Raw genomic sequence first — 16,359 nt, 5'->3', positions numbered from 1 at the left:
TCTTGCGAAAAGAAATATGCTCGGTTGTGGAATGCAGGCACAGAATTGTTTACAAAATCCCGCTGTCTTGTCAGGACGTTGCATTGACGATCGCCTGCGTGACTACGAGAACTTTCTCAACGGGTCGTGCTAGCAGTCAGCTTGCTGTGCATTGGAAAAAAAAAGAAGAAAGGGCACGCGTGACCCACGAGGCTTTCTGTATCGCACAATGCTGCGACGAGTGTATTCGTATGCCCAGTGTCTCGCGTGAACGGAAAAGGGATCGCATATCTTTCGAAGTGATACGGGTTTCCTACCATCATTGTGTGCTTTAAGAATTCGTCCTGCACCGTCGCCTTCTTCTATTTGTTATTTATTGTTGCGTACATTTGACTCTTTCGTACAAAGGTTGCGCCCTAATGCAATAAAAAAGATGTGGTTGATAGTCAGTGCACATGTTTGTCTCCCCCTTTCTCGTGTCCCGTCTTCGGGCTGTTGTAATCGCTTAGTTCGTTTTTTTTATTTTCCCACCCTCTGATTGGCTAGGTAGCGCGCAAAATAGGCGTCGCTGAAGGAACGACGGGCATTCTGTTGCTGGAACTACGTGCGTCGCCTCCCTTCTTGGGCAAGCCGGCGGTCGTCCAGGCAGCTGGTGGCAGCGGTGGCGACGGAAGGGAGCGTATACGTCGGCGTTGGTCTTGGCGTCGGATTTGGTGAGAGCATGGTTTTATTATTATTATTATTAGAGTACCCTCAGTGCCTTTACGGCGTTACAGAGGGGGTGGGAACACTGCATGAAAACAGGTAACAGTGTAGAAGTACAGGCAGTATGTAAACACAAGCATATTTCCGGAAACCAGGTTACTGCATTACATGTACAGAAAGTGCATTCTTGAATGATGCCGGATCTTCAATGGACACAATGTGGTGGGGAAGGTGGTTCCATTCCTCAGACATTTTGGGAAGAAATGAATCTGAGAATGCGTTGGTGCGGCCAGATGGAACGTTGTTGCCTTGAACGGATGGTCGATGCGGGATGATATGTACGTGGGCCGTGAGAAAAGGTCGCGTCTTATAGATGGGTTATGGAAATAGATTTTGTGAAACAGAGAGAGTCGTGAAATTTTTCTGCGATGGTGCAAGCTTGGTAGAACCAGGTTATTTTTCATTAGTGAAACACTGGAGGTACGGGAGTAGTCGGAAAGTATAAATCGAGCTGAGCGGTTTTGTACAGATTCCAGAAGAGAAATTAGGTTTTGTTGTGCAGGGTCCCAGATTGCCGAGGCATACTCTAGTTTAAGGCGAATTAGTGTCCGATAAAGTGTTAACCTGAGGGGGGATGGATCATGAGAGAAATTACGGCGAATATATCCTAAGGAACGGTTTGCGCTGCTGCAGACATAATTAATGTCTGTGTGCCATGTTAAGTCATTGCTGATATGAACACCAAGATACTTGTAGGATGTAACGTATTCGAGAGTGGCTCCGGTAATTTTGTAATTAAAGGGCTGCTGGGGATAACGTTTGCGCGTAATGGTCATGCTTTTGCATTTGTTTGTGTTAAGTATCATGTGCCATTTGCTGCACCATTTAGAGACAGTGTCGAGGTCGGCGTGTAAATTAAAGTTGTCCGTTCGGTCACAAATTTCGCGAAATTACGCAATCATCAGCGAATAATTTTATGGAGGAATTTATACCATTAGGAAGGTCGTTAATAAATATTAAAATAGCAGAGGACCTAACTCCGAACCCTGTGGTACACCGGATTTAACATCAGTAGGGAGAGAATTGCATTCGTTAGCAGTCACGAATTAGGTGCGATTGGTCAAAAAGCATTCTATCCACTTAACCACATTAGGGTCAATGTTTAGGGTACTGAGCTTAAGAAGTAATAATTGATGAGACACTTTGCCAAACGCTTTTTGAAAATCTACAAAGATGCAGTCTACAGATGAACAGCGATCCAGAGCTGATGCAACGTCGTGTGTGAATGTTAGAAGCTGAGTTTCGCATGAGTAATTTTTCCGAAAGCCATGTTGAAATGGGCTGAAAAGGGAGTTGGATTCCAGGAATGATAGAAGGTTAGAATAAATGACGTGCTCTAAAAGTTTACAGGAAATAGACGTTAACGACATTAGGCAGTTTTAGCATATCGTTACCGTGTTTGCGGTACCGTTTACCGTGTTGCCGGGAGCGCTGACGACGGTGTAGCCTGTGCCGGTAAGTTGCCGTTCGCGGCAACTCTCGCGCTGCGCAGTCTTCTCCCGCAAACACGGTAAACGGTAACGTAAACACGGTAACGATATGCTAAAACTGCCTATTGGCCGGTAATTTAAAGGAGAGCTTTGGATACCGGATTTGAAAACAAGGACGACCTTCCCCACCTTCCAATCAATTGGCACAGCACATCACTGAAGGGATTGAAAAAAGATGTGTGGCAGGATTAGTGACGAATAAATTTCGGTGTTTTTTAAGAGCTTGGGATTAATTTCGTCTACGCCACAACTGGAAGGTTTAAGGTCATGAATCAGCTTCATAATTCCAACAGGATCTACTACAATAGGATCCATTGGAAAAAAGTTGTAATCGCATAATTGCGGCACAACATCCGCAGGACAATTCGAAAACGACTTGGCGAATACTTGATTCAGAACGCGACAACATTCGTCACTGCGCATGACCTGGTTGTCAGCATATCTAAGAGATATAAGTTCTTTTTTATTAGGTCTAATTGTCTTCCAAAACATTTTTGGGTTACTTTGGAGAAGCAAGGGGAGAGTGTTTGTAAAAAAGACGTCCTTTGCTTCTTTTATGGCTGCACGATAAGCGTCGGAAATATTTTTGTAAGCAAACCAGCGGGATGTCTCATTTTTGCGTTTGGCTACACGAAATGAGCGTTTCTTTAGGCTTTGCAGTCGTTTTAGATCAGATGTGAACCAAGGTGAGCGTTGCTTGCCAGAAATAACGAGTAAAGGAATATATTTATTAGTCAAAAATGTAACTTTTTCTTTAAACAAGTGCCAACTGTGTTCAACCGTGCGATCAAAAAAGCCTACCATGTAGGCATCGATTAAACATTCGAGTTCTGTATTAATTGAAGCGTAGTCTCCTTTGGCGTAATTTCTTATTGCTTTGCTGTGTGTTAGCCGGCGCGAAACCTCAGCTTCTAAGGTAAAATGAATGAAACAATGAGCGCTTAAACCAGGAAGGAAAATTAGGAGTCGCACAAGATCTGGAACATTTCTCAGGACCAGATCTAGTATGTTAGCGGACGTCGGACCCACTCTGGTTGGTTTGTCAACTAGCTGAGTCAAATTAAAGTCGAGACACATGTTAAAAAATGTAGTACTATCTCCTGATAGATTACTGTAAGCAGAGCAGGGCACTGACCAGTTTATTTTGGGGAAGTTAAAGTCCCCGAGCAAGAACAAGGGCGCATGTGGAAATTTCAAGACCAGGTTGTTAAGAACGTCATTTATTTTGTCACAAAAGTCAGATGTAGCATTGGGCGGACGATAACAGGCGCAAAACAGGGCGTTTTGATTATTTAAGTGTATCGAAACACAGATAATTTCTAAGACTGAATTTGTTATCACCATACTGGAAGTGAGAAAATCGGCTGCAGCGTTCAATACACCGCCAACAGGTTGATTACAACGATCAGCTCGGTATACAAAGTAATTTTTATCGCAACAAAACAATTCCGAGTTTGCCTACTATGTCTGCAGCGCAGTCATCAAAAAGGGAAAACAAGGCATCGCGCTTGTTAGTGACGCTGCGCACATTTGAAAATAAGACTGACAGGTTCTTGTCGTTATTTTTTGGGCGCGGGTCAGATGTTAGGATGACACGGTATCTGAACCCCCGGACGTATCATCGATCTGCCTTGGCTTGTTCGTTTCCAGTTCGCATATGCTATCGGTAGCAAGAGAGTAGACATAGCACTTTTTGTTCAGGCAAAGCTTGTTATAGCGAATGGTAAACTGCTGGCCGCTATCCTTTCCGTACTCGTACAACTTTTTTCTCATGCTCCTCGTTGCCCTGCAAAAATCTTCGTTCACGACCACGTCAGACTCTTTCAGCTTTTTTTTGGAATTCAAGATGCTGTTTCTTCATTTGGATGAGGAGAACTTTACAATAATTGGCCGACATTTACCAGGAATGAACTTGCCTAACCTGTGGGCGCGAGATTGTCGGTCGTCGCTAGTAGTCAAGTTTAAGTTCAATACGGAATTCAGAACTGCACAAACCTTTTCTTGTGGTTGTGCCCACGTCTCGGAAGAGCTGTCTGCAAGGCAATGAAATATTAAATTCTCCCTTCGTGAACGATCATCAAAGTCATCTAGCCGTTGGTTCAGCGCCATTACTTGTGGTTGATAATTTTGCGTGGGCAGCCCTTCGGGGCAGCTGACATGTTTTTCAACTTCCGAAAGCCTATTATCGAGATCCGTAATCTGTTGCTCAAGGGATGATTGCGCCTCTTTCACTTCATTAATAGACTCCATCAGTTCATCGTGCTTTACATATATCTTGTTATGCAATGACTTAATAAGGAAAAGCAGCTCGTTGTAGTGTTTGTCAGGAACATCCTTTGGGGGGCCGGGGTTTGATTCAATATCGCCAGACATGATCAGCAGTTTTACAACATGAACACATTCGCTTGTCACAGCAATCATTACACAAGGGCATGGAAGCAGCAGCAAGCAAACATTGTTTGATCTTTTGCTATAAAGGGAAGGAGCAGAACCCACCCGCACAAGAAAAGCGAAAGGGTTGCCGTAGACTCGCATTGTTGCTGCACTTCCATGCCCACTGAAGGCGATCCTCGGGTCCCAGCTGTTTAAGTAGAGCTGCGGTGATGCGTCGGTTACTTTGGATGACGGCGGTGCGCAGAGGGCCGGGGAGTCGTTCCACAAAAACGGTTGCTGCGCTTGGCAGTCCGGAGTGTTTACTGCAGAATGCAACGCCTGGAAGCCTTGGCCGCCGAGTTGCGCAGTTGGCTGCAGTGTCTTAGCCGGAAGCGGAAGAATTTTCCACGAGGCAAGGAAGGTCGAAATCTGCACAACAAAAGCGAAAGGGTCGCTGTAGATACGCATCGTTGCTGCACTTCCATGCCCACTGATATCGGCTTGTTTGACTTCATGTGAGCACTAACGCAATTTGCTTGGTAGTCGAGGATTTTTGACTTTTCTAGATATAAGCAGTACATCTAAGAGCAGAACTTTTGTTATCTGCAGTCATGATGGAGACGTCGGTAACAAAACCCAACCTAATGTTGCTCACCGAAGGGCTAGGTATCACACGGAGAGAGCCCACGCGGGAGACAGACGGTGCACTCACCGAGCACATCTGCGGGTTTACCCCCTGCGTTCTCGCTGAATGCCATGTGATAGCGTCACGCTACCTTTCGCGCCGCTGTGCGCTCCGCTCACGGCACGTGTGGCGGCCGTGTGCGCTCCTTGTGCATGCGCTAGGATGCGGTTATATAAATATAAAAGGAATCTCACAACTCATGGCATCGCACTTCTCTTTCATCTCTGACACCGATCCCGTCGCCTCTGTCTGAAGCGACGGAAACAGAAGTGAGATCGTCTAACACCGGGTTTGAGTTTCCTTCATTTTGCAAAAGTGTCCACTCATGTGCTACACCGATACAACTCAACCAACCACCGTTCATAAATCCTGCATTCATTTAACCTTAACAAAGAACATGCAAGAAAGGGTATGGTTAAGTGCATTTCACTTGTCTCTGGTTTCATCTTTTGTAGAGCCACGTGTGTGAATTCAAGTGACGTTGCATGGGTAATCACTGTGGGATTCGTTTACAGCTTCGTTTTCAAACCACCTTCGTAGGGTGGATTGGCGGGCATTTTTTGCCCACAGGGATTGTATTTGCTTACGTCGATGAAACCGTTGGGGGGGGGGGGGGTAGAGGTATACAGCTTTGCTGTAAAAAATGCCTGCAGTATGTGTTGTATTCCACTCCATGCCCATGATTCCACTCCATAGAGCCAGTAATGCGCAACGGCTCCTGGCCTCCCTGGAGGTGGTACCTACATTTATTAATTGGTCCTTTCACAGTGATGTTTTTGTAACTATAATAGTATATCACGGCTGTTGATAGTATTGTTTCGCGTGCAGAGTATGTTATCCCAACTACAAATTCAGGCCGACCGATTACAAGCAACTTCTGAATAGAGTAGTTCCATATGACAAGTCTCAAGCTATGAAAGCTTTGAATATGGGCCGTTTGATTATCCTTGCTCCTGATTTGTTCGTATGCGTGCCAGCACGAATCGCTGCGTAGTTTACGTAACTTTTGCTGTGCTCATTCATACCTGACTTACAGAAGCAATAGGTGCATGCGTCCTCAATTATGGCGCGGCCTTGATAGTTTCCGCGCCACAATACGTTTCCCCATTACATTTAGCACGCGCCTTCTTACAAGTGCAACTCATGGTGCATTAAAGTGAGGCGTCTTAAAGGGACAGACAACCGATTATTGTCGAGTATATATTCTCTATCCCAAATGAAAGGGCATCACTTAAAGCACCTTGACGAGAAACGGTTTTGCTGATAACGCCCTAAAACTTTTTAAATCGAAATTTTTAGATCTGCGAATTTTTAAAATGTTTAGAAATACATATACAATTTAACATTGTACAAATACTTGTGTTGAAAGGTTTTCAATACGTGCATAAACGTTTCAGCAGTTACAGTAGCTGCTAGGTTTGCAGGTCGGCTACCGAGTCGGCTTTCTAAGTAGAAAGCAACAAAGCATTCACAAGGCCCACCTTCACCTGGAAGCATAAAACACACTGGCGACGGGGATGTGTACTGAGATCGCATTTTAGGCGTGTGTATTAATCAAATCCAATCCCGAATTTTAATTTTAAAAAATCTGAGAGCTGACACTATAGCTGATTAGCGATCGCAGTGACATAGTTTGTCTCGGGTGTCTGCTAGTTTCTGCATAGTGTGTCTACTAGTTTCTACCTTTAATTTTATGCGTGGTGAATAAAACTTCATGTAAAGATCATTTCAATAGCCAACACGCCCCTTCACCAAGTGTGTAATCATTTCCTTAGCCGGTGCAGTATTGCATTCTGGGTCAATTTTCCTGCTTGGAACTTCTGATTATGCTAGGTGGCAAGTTGAAGGTGAACTTGAGTGAGTTTGTGTTGTGGGTGCCCAAGAGTTTTTGTGAGGGTGTAAAGGTGGGCAGGTGAAGGGCCGTTTTGTAGGCTTTCCATGGAAACAGTGGTTCCAGAAACATCTTTTTTTTTTGCTTTCAAACCAATTCTGATGAAACTTCATAGGCTTGTTCAGTTTTTTTAGCTGATTTCAAATATCTAATTAGTTTTGATGTGAGGCAACTAGTTTCTGTGTTAATTTAAAAAAAATTACTTGGTTGTTTATGAGAACAGTAGAAAAAAAACTATTCAAGATTGCCAGCAAGACATGAATAGATGCCAGAAGTTGTGGAGAATGAAACATGGGAAGCAGTTTTTTGTTTTGCAATCATATACAAGTTTACACCAATTCTAACTTCTAGGTTTGAACTACTATTGCTAACCAAGTAAAAATAATGCTAATTAAACAAATACTGAAATGCAAGATCTGCTTCCCATATCGCATGGTTTACACATTCAGCTTCACAGTGCGAAAGAAGTGATCATTTCTAGTTGCACTACATGCTGGGATGTACTGTCGGCATCAAATGAAACGCGAACATGAAAATATGGACTAGAACGTGCAGAACGAGAACGGGCTAGGGCAAAGGCCAGTTCTTCGTCCTCCTTCGGGTGTTTGGTTTGGGTGGAGCAGGGGTCAAGAACTTTGCTCGAGCAGTCGGTGGCGGCTGAAACCATAGCTCCACGTGGCTGTGTCAATACAAACAACTTGCAGATTTCCTCGAGTTCCTGGACTCGCAGCTCTCTCCGCAGGGGTGAAGATCTTGTCGAAGGCGGTCTTCTCATGTAAAATGCGGAGGCTGTCTAATAGGTGTCTGCTCGCGGTTATCTTGGTGAGGTGCTCCAGGTGCGCAGTGTGTTGCACGGCTTGCACCTTGATTTGTTCTTCGAAAGTGTTGCGCGCACCCAACGCGTCATATTTTTCGTTTGGAGCGTGCATGGGTATTCCTAGGGCTTAGTAATGCTCATATCTTGATGAGGCTGCTTGGCTTGCAGTCATTTTAAAATATTTACGGAATTGTGGAGTTGTTAGGGGTTTGTGTGAGGGAGAGGCTGGAAGATGGGTATTTGTTGTTAAGGGGGGATATGGCGATCCACCCGCCCCAGTTGACTGAATATTGCTTCACTACAGTTCGCAATTTGGGGTCACTTCAAATGTAAGCTGAATAATCTTGCGCAAGCGCTGTTGGGTAATGAAATTGTAGGTGTAAAATTATATTATGACCATTGATCCAAATTCCTGCGTAGGCTAAATAAATGGTGGGAAGCGGCAGCGTCCCGCGGTGTCCTACGGCTGCGGGTCGAATATGACAAGCGTTAGGTCGGCGGGGGCGATGCTACGATATGAACTATACATTCTAGCTTCACCGTACTATCAGATCCTAACGAGATCCGCGGCTTGTTTGGTTTAATATTCAGTATCCTGGAGTAGCTACCTAGCGATGATAAATAAGAGTATCTAAACAAATGGTGTAAACATGCACAAGCAAACCGCGGTATGTACGTGCGTTGCTTAAAATAAGCTGCCGACAGTTTTTACCTACGATTGCCTTTGTGCAGTCGCGCGGGCGCCGGCTGGCCGCTTGTTATGTAGCTTTGTGCTTTACACAAATATTGACGCCCAGGTGCAACATACGACGCGGGGCGCTGCGTGTTTCTCGCGCAAGCACGACCATTGCCCAGGTAAGGTTAGTTTTTCCAGACTGCTCTCACACTATAGTTCGCGTAAATCCATATCGCGGCCTCTCAACGCCGAAAGTGCACAACAAACGTCTTCGAATCGAGCACGCATTAATAAAAAAAAAGTAAAAGCATTGCACGCACGGCATAGGACTCGCCGGCCAATAAGATGGCTCTAGCGGCGCCGGAGTGCGCGGTGTGCCGGAGCACGACCGCCTTTATGAATAGCGACCTGCGCACGCGCCCTTTTCCTACGGGGCTACGCGGTCCTGTTTTTTCCCGCCGTATACATTTTAGGGTTTGGACACTTTATTAGGCTTTGTTGACATTAACAGAGCGATGACAATGCTGACAACCTGGCAGTTGTCATTAGCATCGCGCCACAAAGGCGGTGCGTTCGGAGAGCTATTTTTCTGCCCTACACTGAAGGTGCGGGGAGTTTCTTTGTGCAGCTGAGCCACCCACGCTTGGACCACATGATGGAGCGTGTTTATGCTGCTGACTACTGCGCCGGACGACGGTTCGTCTGCAGCTGGCGAGCCTGCTGAAGCGGAGTGGTGCAGCCTGGCCGAGGGAGTCGGTAGTCTCTACTTTGCGGCCACGGGCCATCACGGATGCACCGCCACCTTAGCAACGCTTGCTTGGGCTGGCTGGTGCGATTCTTCACGGATCTACCTGCTTGCAGACATCAGCGGGTGATGACCGCGCCTGCTGGAACATTGCCAGCGGTGGCATTGGACAAGCGGAAGCCGGCGTAGGGAACGCTATGCAGTGACTAACGATTTAATCGACGAACGAACTTTCCGTCACCTCTAGTCCTGTAGTCAGCTCTCGCCGGCGTACGCAAGAAATTTAGGAGGGAGGGATGTGGGGATCGCGACTTTCACGCGAACCCCTTTCTGGCTAGCTTCCCATCGCGGCTGGCGTTGCACAATGCGCCTCGCTCGCGCGACGGGAACCATACGAGAGGGCGCCAGCGACCGGAGTCTTCGTTGTCGCCAGGGTGGAGGCGTTGACCCTTTTCCCCTCTGACTTACCTGAGAACCAGTTCTTCCTCGGCACTAGCGCCACCAAATGGCGAGGTCTGGTGGGTTGTCGCATGACGAGAGGACGCTCTCTTGTCTTGGGGATGCGGTGGCACGCGGACGTTTCGGCGGCCAGTCCGGACCTGGGAAACGCGCCACAATGGGACGTGTCCGGGCGAGCTGGGAGACTGCAACCGCGCTCCCACGCGCAGCGCTCCGCTGCTCCGTTATGCCATCGGTGATTTAAACCATCTCGATCTCTAGCGTTGTTTAATGCCACGCTCCCAGTGTTACCGTTATGGCCTACGAGTAGTCTGTATGCAGTATATTTGATTTGCACTTTGCAATAAATGCTGCCATATGGTGTTTTGCCCTCTCCGCCTCCTGCCTTTGTCTGCCTCCACAAACAACGGACCCGTACGCAGCCGGCGCTCGCAAGGCATGTTTGCTGAGCGCGGATGGCTGCGGGGTGGGAAATAACTAGTGTGTGAAATGTAGAATCCTACTATATATATATATATATATGTGTATGTGTATGTGTATATGTGTATGTGTATATGTATATGTATATATGTGTATGTATGTATATATATATATATATATATATATATATAACACCACGTCCGATTCTCAAGACGCCATGTTTGTTCTCCCCAGGACGGATTCCCCGCTTCTTCCTTCACTTCCACTCGGCGGCTGTCCTCCTCGGTTTGGTAGTGGATTCGCCGGTGACCTAGGTCTCAGCTTTTGGCTTGATGTTTTACGTCTCTACACTCGGCCACACTGCAAAGAGGTGCACCACCGAGCTGTTTGCGTGGGCCCCTGGCTCTGTCTCGACAGACCCACGAAAGGCTAAAGAGTCCGTTGCAGGTCTCTTCCCGTTGGTTATGTCTCGTGGTTCGGTTCTTTCTTTCTGGCTAGTGCTAGAGCAAAGCTTGTTTCCATTGATGAGGAATTCTTCACTGCATATTTCAGAAAGATCCTCTCCGGCGTTTCTAAGCGGCGTGTTCTGCTGCCAATGCTGTCCGTTTGTTTGAAGGTATTCCTCCCTCTCATGGTCATTTGGTTCTCGTTTTCATTTATGCGTAAGTCCGTCTTTTGTCCACGTGCTTGCCTTCAAGATTTTTGTTGTCGGTATCGGTAATTGTCGCAAAAGCATCCTTGTCTGTAGCAGGTGTATCCTTATGGTCGTCGTGCTTTTCATCTTCCGTTCGGGCGTTTGATGCTACCTCGCCGCTGGCTTCGGCCTCATCATTTTTAGCTGAAACGATGTCCTGATCCTCAATGGAGTCTTCATAAACGTTTGTGGATGAGTTTCCCAAGATGTTGGTATCGGTCGTCTTTTTGCCTTCTGGTCGGCACAAGATTCTCTTCCTGGGGTAGTTCATATTACCCATCGTGGTAAGCGAATGTGGTCTTTCACCGGCACCTTGGAGTTGTTGCAGGGCTCCATTCCAAGGCTCACGTTATCTTTGTTCAAGGATGTGGGCGTCGTGATGTCTGAAAAGTGGTAGGACCCGTCCTCACTTCGTTCTCTGGGCGGGGTAGGTGTGAGCGCCACCACATGCGGCTGCTGATCCGCCAGACGTCTTGATTGCAACCGGGAGAGCGAAGAACGGTGAATGGTGCTCCTCACATTCATGTCGTCGAGATGCTGAGACATGTCCTGGGGATGCTGCGGAAGGACCTCGTCGCCAACGCAGCTGTTGACCGACAGGGGACGGTTACAACTACAACTACAACTACGACTACAACTACAACTACGACTACAACTACGACTACAACTACGACTACAACTACGACTACGACTACGACTACGACTACGACTACGACTACGACTACGACTACAACTACGACTACGACTACGTAGCTGTCTTACTGTGGGCTTGTTGAAAGACAGCTGCCGCCTTCGTGCCATCCTGCGGCTGGCACTGCGGCGTAGCTGTCTTACTGTGGGCTTGTTGAAAGACAGCTGCCGCCTTCGTGCCATCCTGCGGCTGGCACTGCGGCGTAGCTGTCTTACTGTGGGCTTGTTGAAAGACAGCTGCCGCCTTCGTGCCATCCTGCGGCTGGCACTGCGGCGTAGCTGTCTTACTGTGGGCTTGTTGAAAGACAGCTGCCGCCTTCGTGCCATCCTGCGGCTGGCACTGCGGCGTAGCTGTCTTACTGTGGGCTTGTTGAAAGACAGCTGCCGCCTTCGTGCCATCCTGCGGCTGGCACTGCGGCGTAGCTGTCTTACTGTGGGCTTGTTGAAAGACAGCTGCCGCCTTCGTGCCATCCTGCGGCTGGCACTGCGGCGTAGCTGTCTTACTGTGGGCTTGTTGAAAGACAGCTGCCGCCTTCGTGCCATCCTGCGGCTGGCACTGCGGCGTAGCTGTCTTACTGTGGGCTTGTTGAAAGACAGCTGCCGCCTTCGTGCCATCCTGCGGCTGGCACTGCGGCGTAGCTGTCTTACTGTGGGCTTGTTGAAAGACAGCTGCCGCCTTCGTGCCATCCTGCGGCTGGCACTGCGGCGTAGCTGTCTTACTGTGGGCTTGTTGAAAGACAGCTGCCGCCTTCGTGCCATCCTGCGGCTGGCACTGCGGCGTAGCTGTCTTCCGAAGCATAATCGGTTCGCGCTTCATGAGCTGCGCTTTTTTCTCGACTATTGTGTTTCTATTTGCTTTCGTGTTTGTGTTCCTATTCTTGCCACTGTTAAGCCAGGTTTCCCGTTGTAAATTTGATGTAAACAATAAAAACAACTACACTGAGGGACCTGGTGATTTGTTTCTGAATTGTTTTGCAAGTCCCGTAATTGCTTCGCAAAATTGATGCATTTTGTTTATTGTGCCTCGCGGTCCGATTTTTGTTTTATAGATGCATTGTACAGGAAATTATTTAACGAGTGCGCTATAAATAAATGAGTAACGTTAAATAAATTCCTGTTAAAGGGCATGTATAAAGCAGAAATCGGGCAGCGAGGCATCCCATAAAATAGGCATTGCTCATAAAGACTGACCACAAAGCCAAAAATGTGCATGAGAATTCACGGGGTGCACCCATAGGCATTATCATGGCAACATACTTTGCCAAGATTTGTTCAATATTGGCCTTCCAGAGCTTGGCCATTTGTTGGCTTGTCAACTTTCCCAAGCGCCAGCCAATACTGGCGGCCGAAGTATTGCCAAGCTCGGACACATTGATTGGCCACTGATGATTTGCCGTGCTTGGGCTTGGCAATTTCTTCTGCTTGGGAACGTCTTGTACACATTGAGGTTCGTACGTCTTCTAGTCATCTTAGTAAAGATGACTTATCAACATCTCACGGAGCTCAAGACGTCGGAGATCTTGCACAATTGTCGTGTAGATATCTCTCTTAAGACATCTTTGAGACATAAAAAATAGACGTCTTATAGCTAACTCGCATAGTGCAAGATGTCTAAGACCTTGCAAGACCATGGTGGACATCTATAAGACGTTTTGTGTTCAGTGGGCTTTTAGGCCTCCAAAATTGTGCTGGGCAAGGTAGTGTAATTAAGTTACTGAGTGGTTACTACAACATATTTTACTTATTTCTTGCCTAAATATTTAGCGCGTGGCCAAATTCTATTTTGCAATAGGCAGTTTTAGCATATCGATACCGTGTTTGCGTTACCGTTTACCGTGTTGGTGCACAGCGCGAGAGTTACCGCGAACGGTAACTTACCGGCACAGGCTTCACCGTCACCAGCGGCTTCCGGTAACACGGTAAACGGTAAAGAAAACGCGTCGGAAGGACCCTTTAAACCTAGTAGAGTTAGAGTCAATAGGCAGTTTTAGCATATCGTTACCGCGTTTACGTTACCGTTTATCGTGTTTGCGGGAGTCCACTGCGCAGCGCGAGAGTTACCGCGAACGGTAACTTACCGGCACAGGCTACACCGTCGCCAGCGGCTTCCGGTAACACAGTAAACGGTAACGCAAACACGCTAACGATATGCTAAAACTGCCTATTGACTCTACCTCTACTAGGTTTAAAGGGTCCTTCCGACACGTTTTCTTTTTAAGCTCTACAGGTGATGGCTATATTGTCAAAGCAACTACAGTTATTGTGAACGCTTCACCCGAAAAGTGAAATATTCCAGCTACTTTAAACAAAAGCAAATAGATATCAGCAAAAAAAAATATGCGTGATTTGCTTTGACACTAATTCATCAGATGTCGCTACTTGCGCCGCGGCGGCCGAAATACGCAAACCGCAAACGGTGTGCTAAATAAAAGAGTTTTCGCATAGCGTTACCGTGTTTACGTTACCGTTTACCGTGTTTGCGGGAGTCGACTGCGCAGCGCAAGAGTTACCGCGAACGGTAACTTGCCGGCACAGGCTTCACCGTCGCCAGAGGCTTCCGGTAACACGGTAAACGGTAACGCACACACGGTAACGATATGCTAAAACTGCCTAATACATGCCGTTTTCAGCAGCAAACGGAAACTCCCGCTCCCGGTAACACGGTAAACGGTGACGCAAACACGGTAACGATATGCTAAAACGCTATTACAGACGGATAACTACCTAAATGTGTGGTTTTGCTTTTCCACGCACTGCGTGCCCGCTTATGTATTACCCGTAAAAAGTACACGCAAGAGAAAACGGCTTGGGGTACGTGTTCTTAACGCCTGGATGAAAAATATGTGCGAACCGTTTCCTCCGAGGAAAAATTTCAGCTTTAGACTTCAATGGCCATTCTTCTACAGACATTTGCATATAAAGTGACCGTTAGCGACGTACACATTAAAATGGATCGTACCACCATGGCTTGGCCCTTTCTCGCTTTCATAAAATAAGTTTTTTCTGTAGTTAGCTAAGATTTGGTAATAATATTTCGCGATATCTTTTTCCTGCAAATAAAACAGTATACCTGTACTACCCCTAATAAATTAATAGTTGCATTTGTTAAAACCCCAACTTCATTCTTGAGAAGAGCTGCGGGCGCTACAGACTGGCACTGCGACCGCGGAAAGGTTCTATTTTGTTAATTCTCGCTCTTTCTTTTTTTGTGTGCGTTGCATATAAGTGCATTCGTTTATGCAACCGTACGGACTGGCACCATCACCGCGGCCGCGGCGTACGCATGCGAGTAACACGTTCCAGACCGCGCTCGACCAACGCAGAAGCAGACGGAAGGTGTGCTGTACCGGGTCGGACGTAACGCAGCAACCTACGTGTTGTTTTTTAATTGGCGCCGCGTATCTTAAAACGGACCATTGCAAAAAGGTTGCAGGTTCATAGGGCGTCTTCATACTTTGGCTCCGCCAGCCGTAACGTTTTTTTACGGTGAAATACGTTTGACGTAACTTCAATTTAATTTTCAGGTTACGGCGGGCGCAAGTTTCTGACTTTCGGTTACGTCGAACATAACTCAAAACATGAGGTTAAAATACAGTCGGACGCAACTTTAATTTTAAAAATCGCACGCCTCGGTTCGAGTCACCTGAGTCGAAACTGGGTGCGTTATTCCGGGAAGGGGCTAATTGGGAAAATACGAAACGGGAAGGGCGTTTTGTACCGGGTTGAAGCGGCAGGGAACAAACGAGAAGGTTCAAATGGGAACGGGTTCAAATGGGAACAGGGGAAATGGGAAAGGCGAAGAGCTCTGATTCTCATCGTTTTTTCGCGTTCGTTGTCATCTGCATGCAATTTTCTGCAGCCAGAGCACCGGACTGGAGCTCGCCGGAACATCAAGAGCGCTCGAATAAAAGGGCTCGTTTTGGGGACGCAGGGTGCGCTGACGCTTCGTCAGCTGTTACATCTCGCTCTATCCCGCTTCCGTGTGCTGCCACAACAGAAACCCTGCCTGACGACGCCCCCGTGGGCACGCTACCAGATGGATATTCGGGACAGCCTGGAGCGGTGATCCTTGAAGACAAGCATGATGGAGGTGTTTATGTTGACAGCAGATCGGCGTCAACCTTGTTGACTACAGAAAAAGTTAAGTGGAAGAGGAAGGAAAGCGACCTCATGAGTCAAATTGTGCGACTAAACCGCTGCAACAGCTGAGAGAGGATTCCTTCAGTGCGGACCTTTCGTACATACGGCAAAAGGCCGCTGAAAACGTGTCTTCCGCATTATTCTTGCTTGAACAAGTAAGGAATTTTAAGAAAGTAAGGCTGACATGGTCCGAGGAAACAACTTGTCGCTGTGTTGTTCTCAGCCCCATATATCTACAAAGGCATATGAACGTATACGAGGTGAAGCACTTCTGAGGCTGCACTGCAGAAGTGCTCAGTCCGGGCTTATCTGCATCCAAAGTGGCGATATGGGCTTCACAAAACTGGTTGCAGCTCGCCTTAAGACTGAGGCAGAAATCCTAAGCAAGCCACAATCAATGGGTGTAGCCCGAAAGAACCCATTCCCGTTTGACCCCTTCCCGTTTGAACCCTTTCCCGAAACGCCCTTCCCGCTTGACCCATCCCGTGTGCGCCAGTTCCCGAAACGACCTTCCCGTTCAGCTGGTTGGCTGCCT

At 47.2% G+C, this 16,359-nt stretch overlaps 1 protein-coding gene across 1 annotated transcript in view; it reads left to right on the top strand.

Moving 5' to 3' along the window:
* Positions 1 to 15,996, top strand: part of LOC144142939 (uncharacterized) — a 29,768-nt gene extending 13,772 nt beyond the window's left edge. Inside the window, exons 2-3 of the mRNA XM_077674770.1 lie at positions 542 to 692; positions 15,682 to 15,996. Of these exons, the coding sequence (XP_077530896.1) occupies positions 542 to 692; positions 15,682 to 15,893 (363 nt within the window). The 3' untranslated portion in view covers positions 15,894 to 15,996. The remainder of the gene's footprint in view (positions 1 to 541; positions 693 to 15,681) is intronic.
* Positions 15,997 to 16,359: the final 363 nt, after the last annotated feature.

The sequence above is a fragment of the Haemaphysalis longicornis genome, unplaced genomic scaffold (genome assembly GCF_048455015.1).
Source record: "Haemaphysalis longicornis isolate Haplotype H1 unplaced genomic scaffold, Haemaphysalis longicornis Haplotype H1 scaffold_6, whole genome shotgun sequence".
NCBI classification, from domain to species: Eukaryota; Metazoa; Arthropoda; class Arachnida; order Ixodida; family Ixodidae; genus Haemaphysalis; species Haemaphysalis longicornis.
Note: the sequence above shows the minus strand (reverse complement) of the source record. Positions and strands in the feature narration are given on the sequence as shown.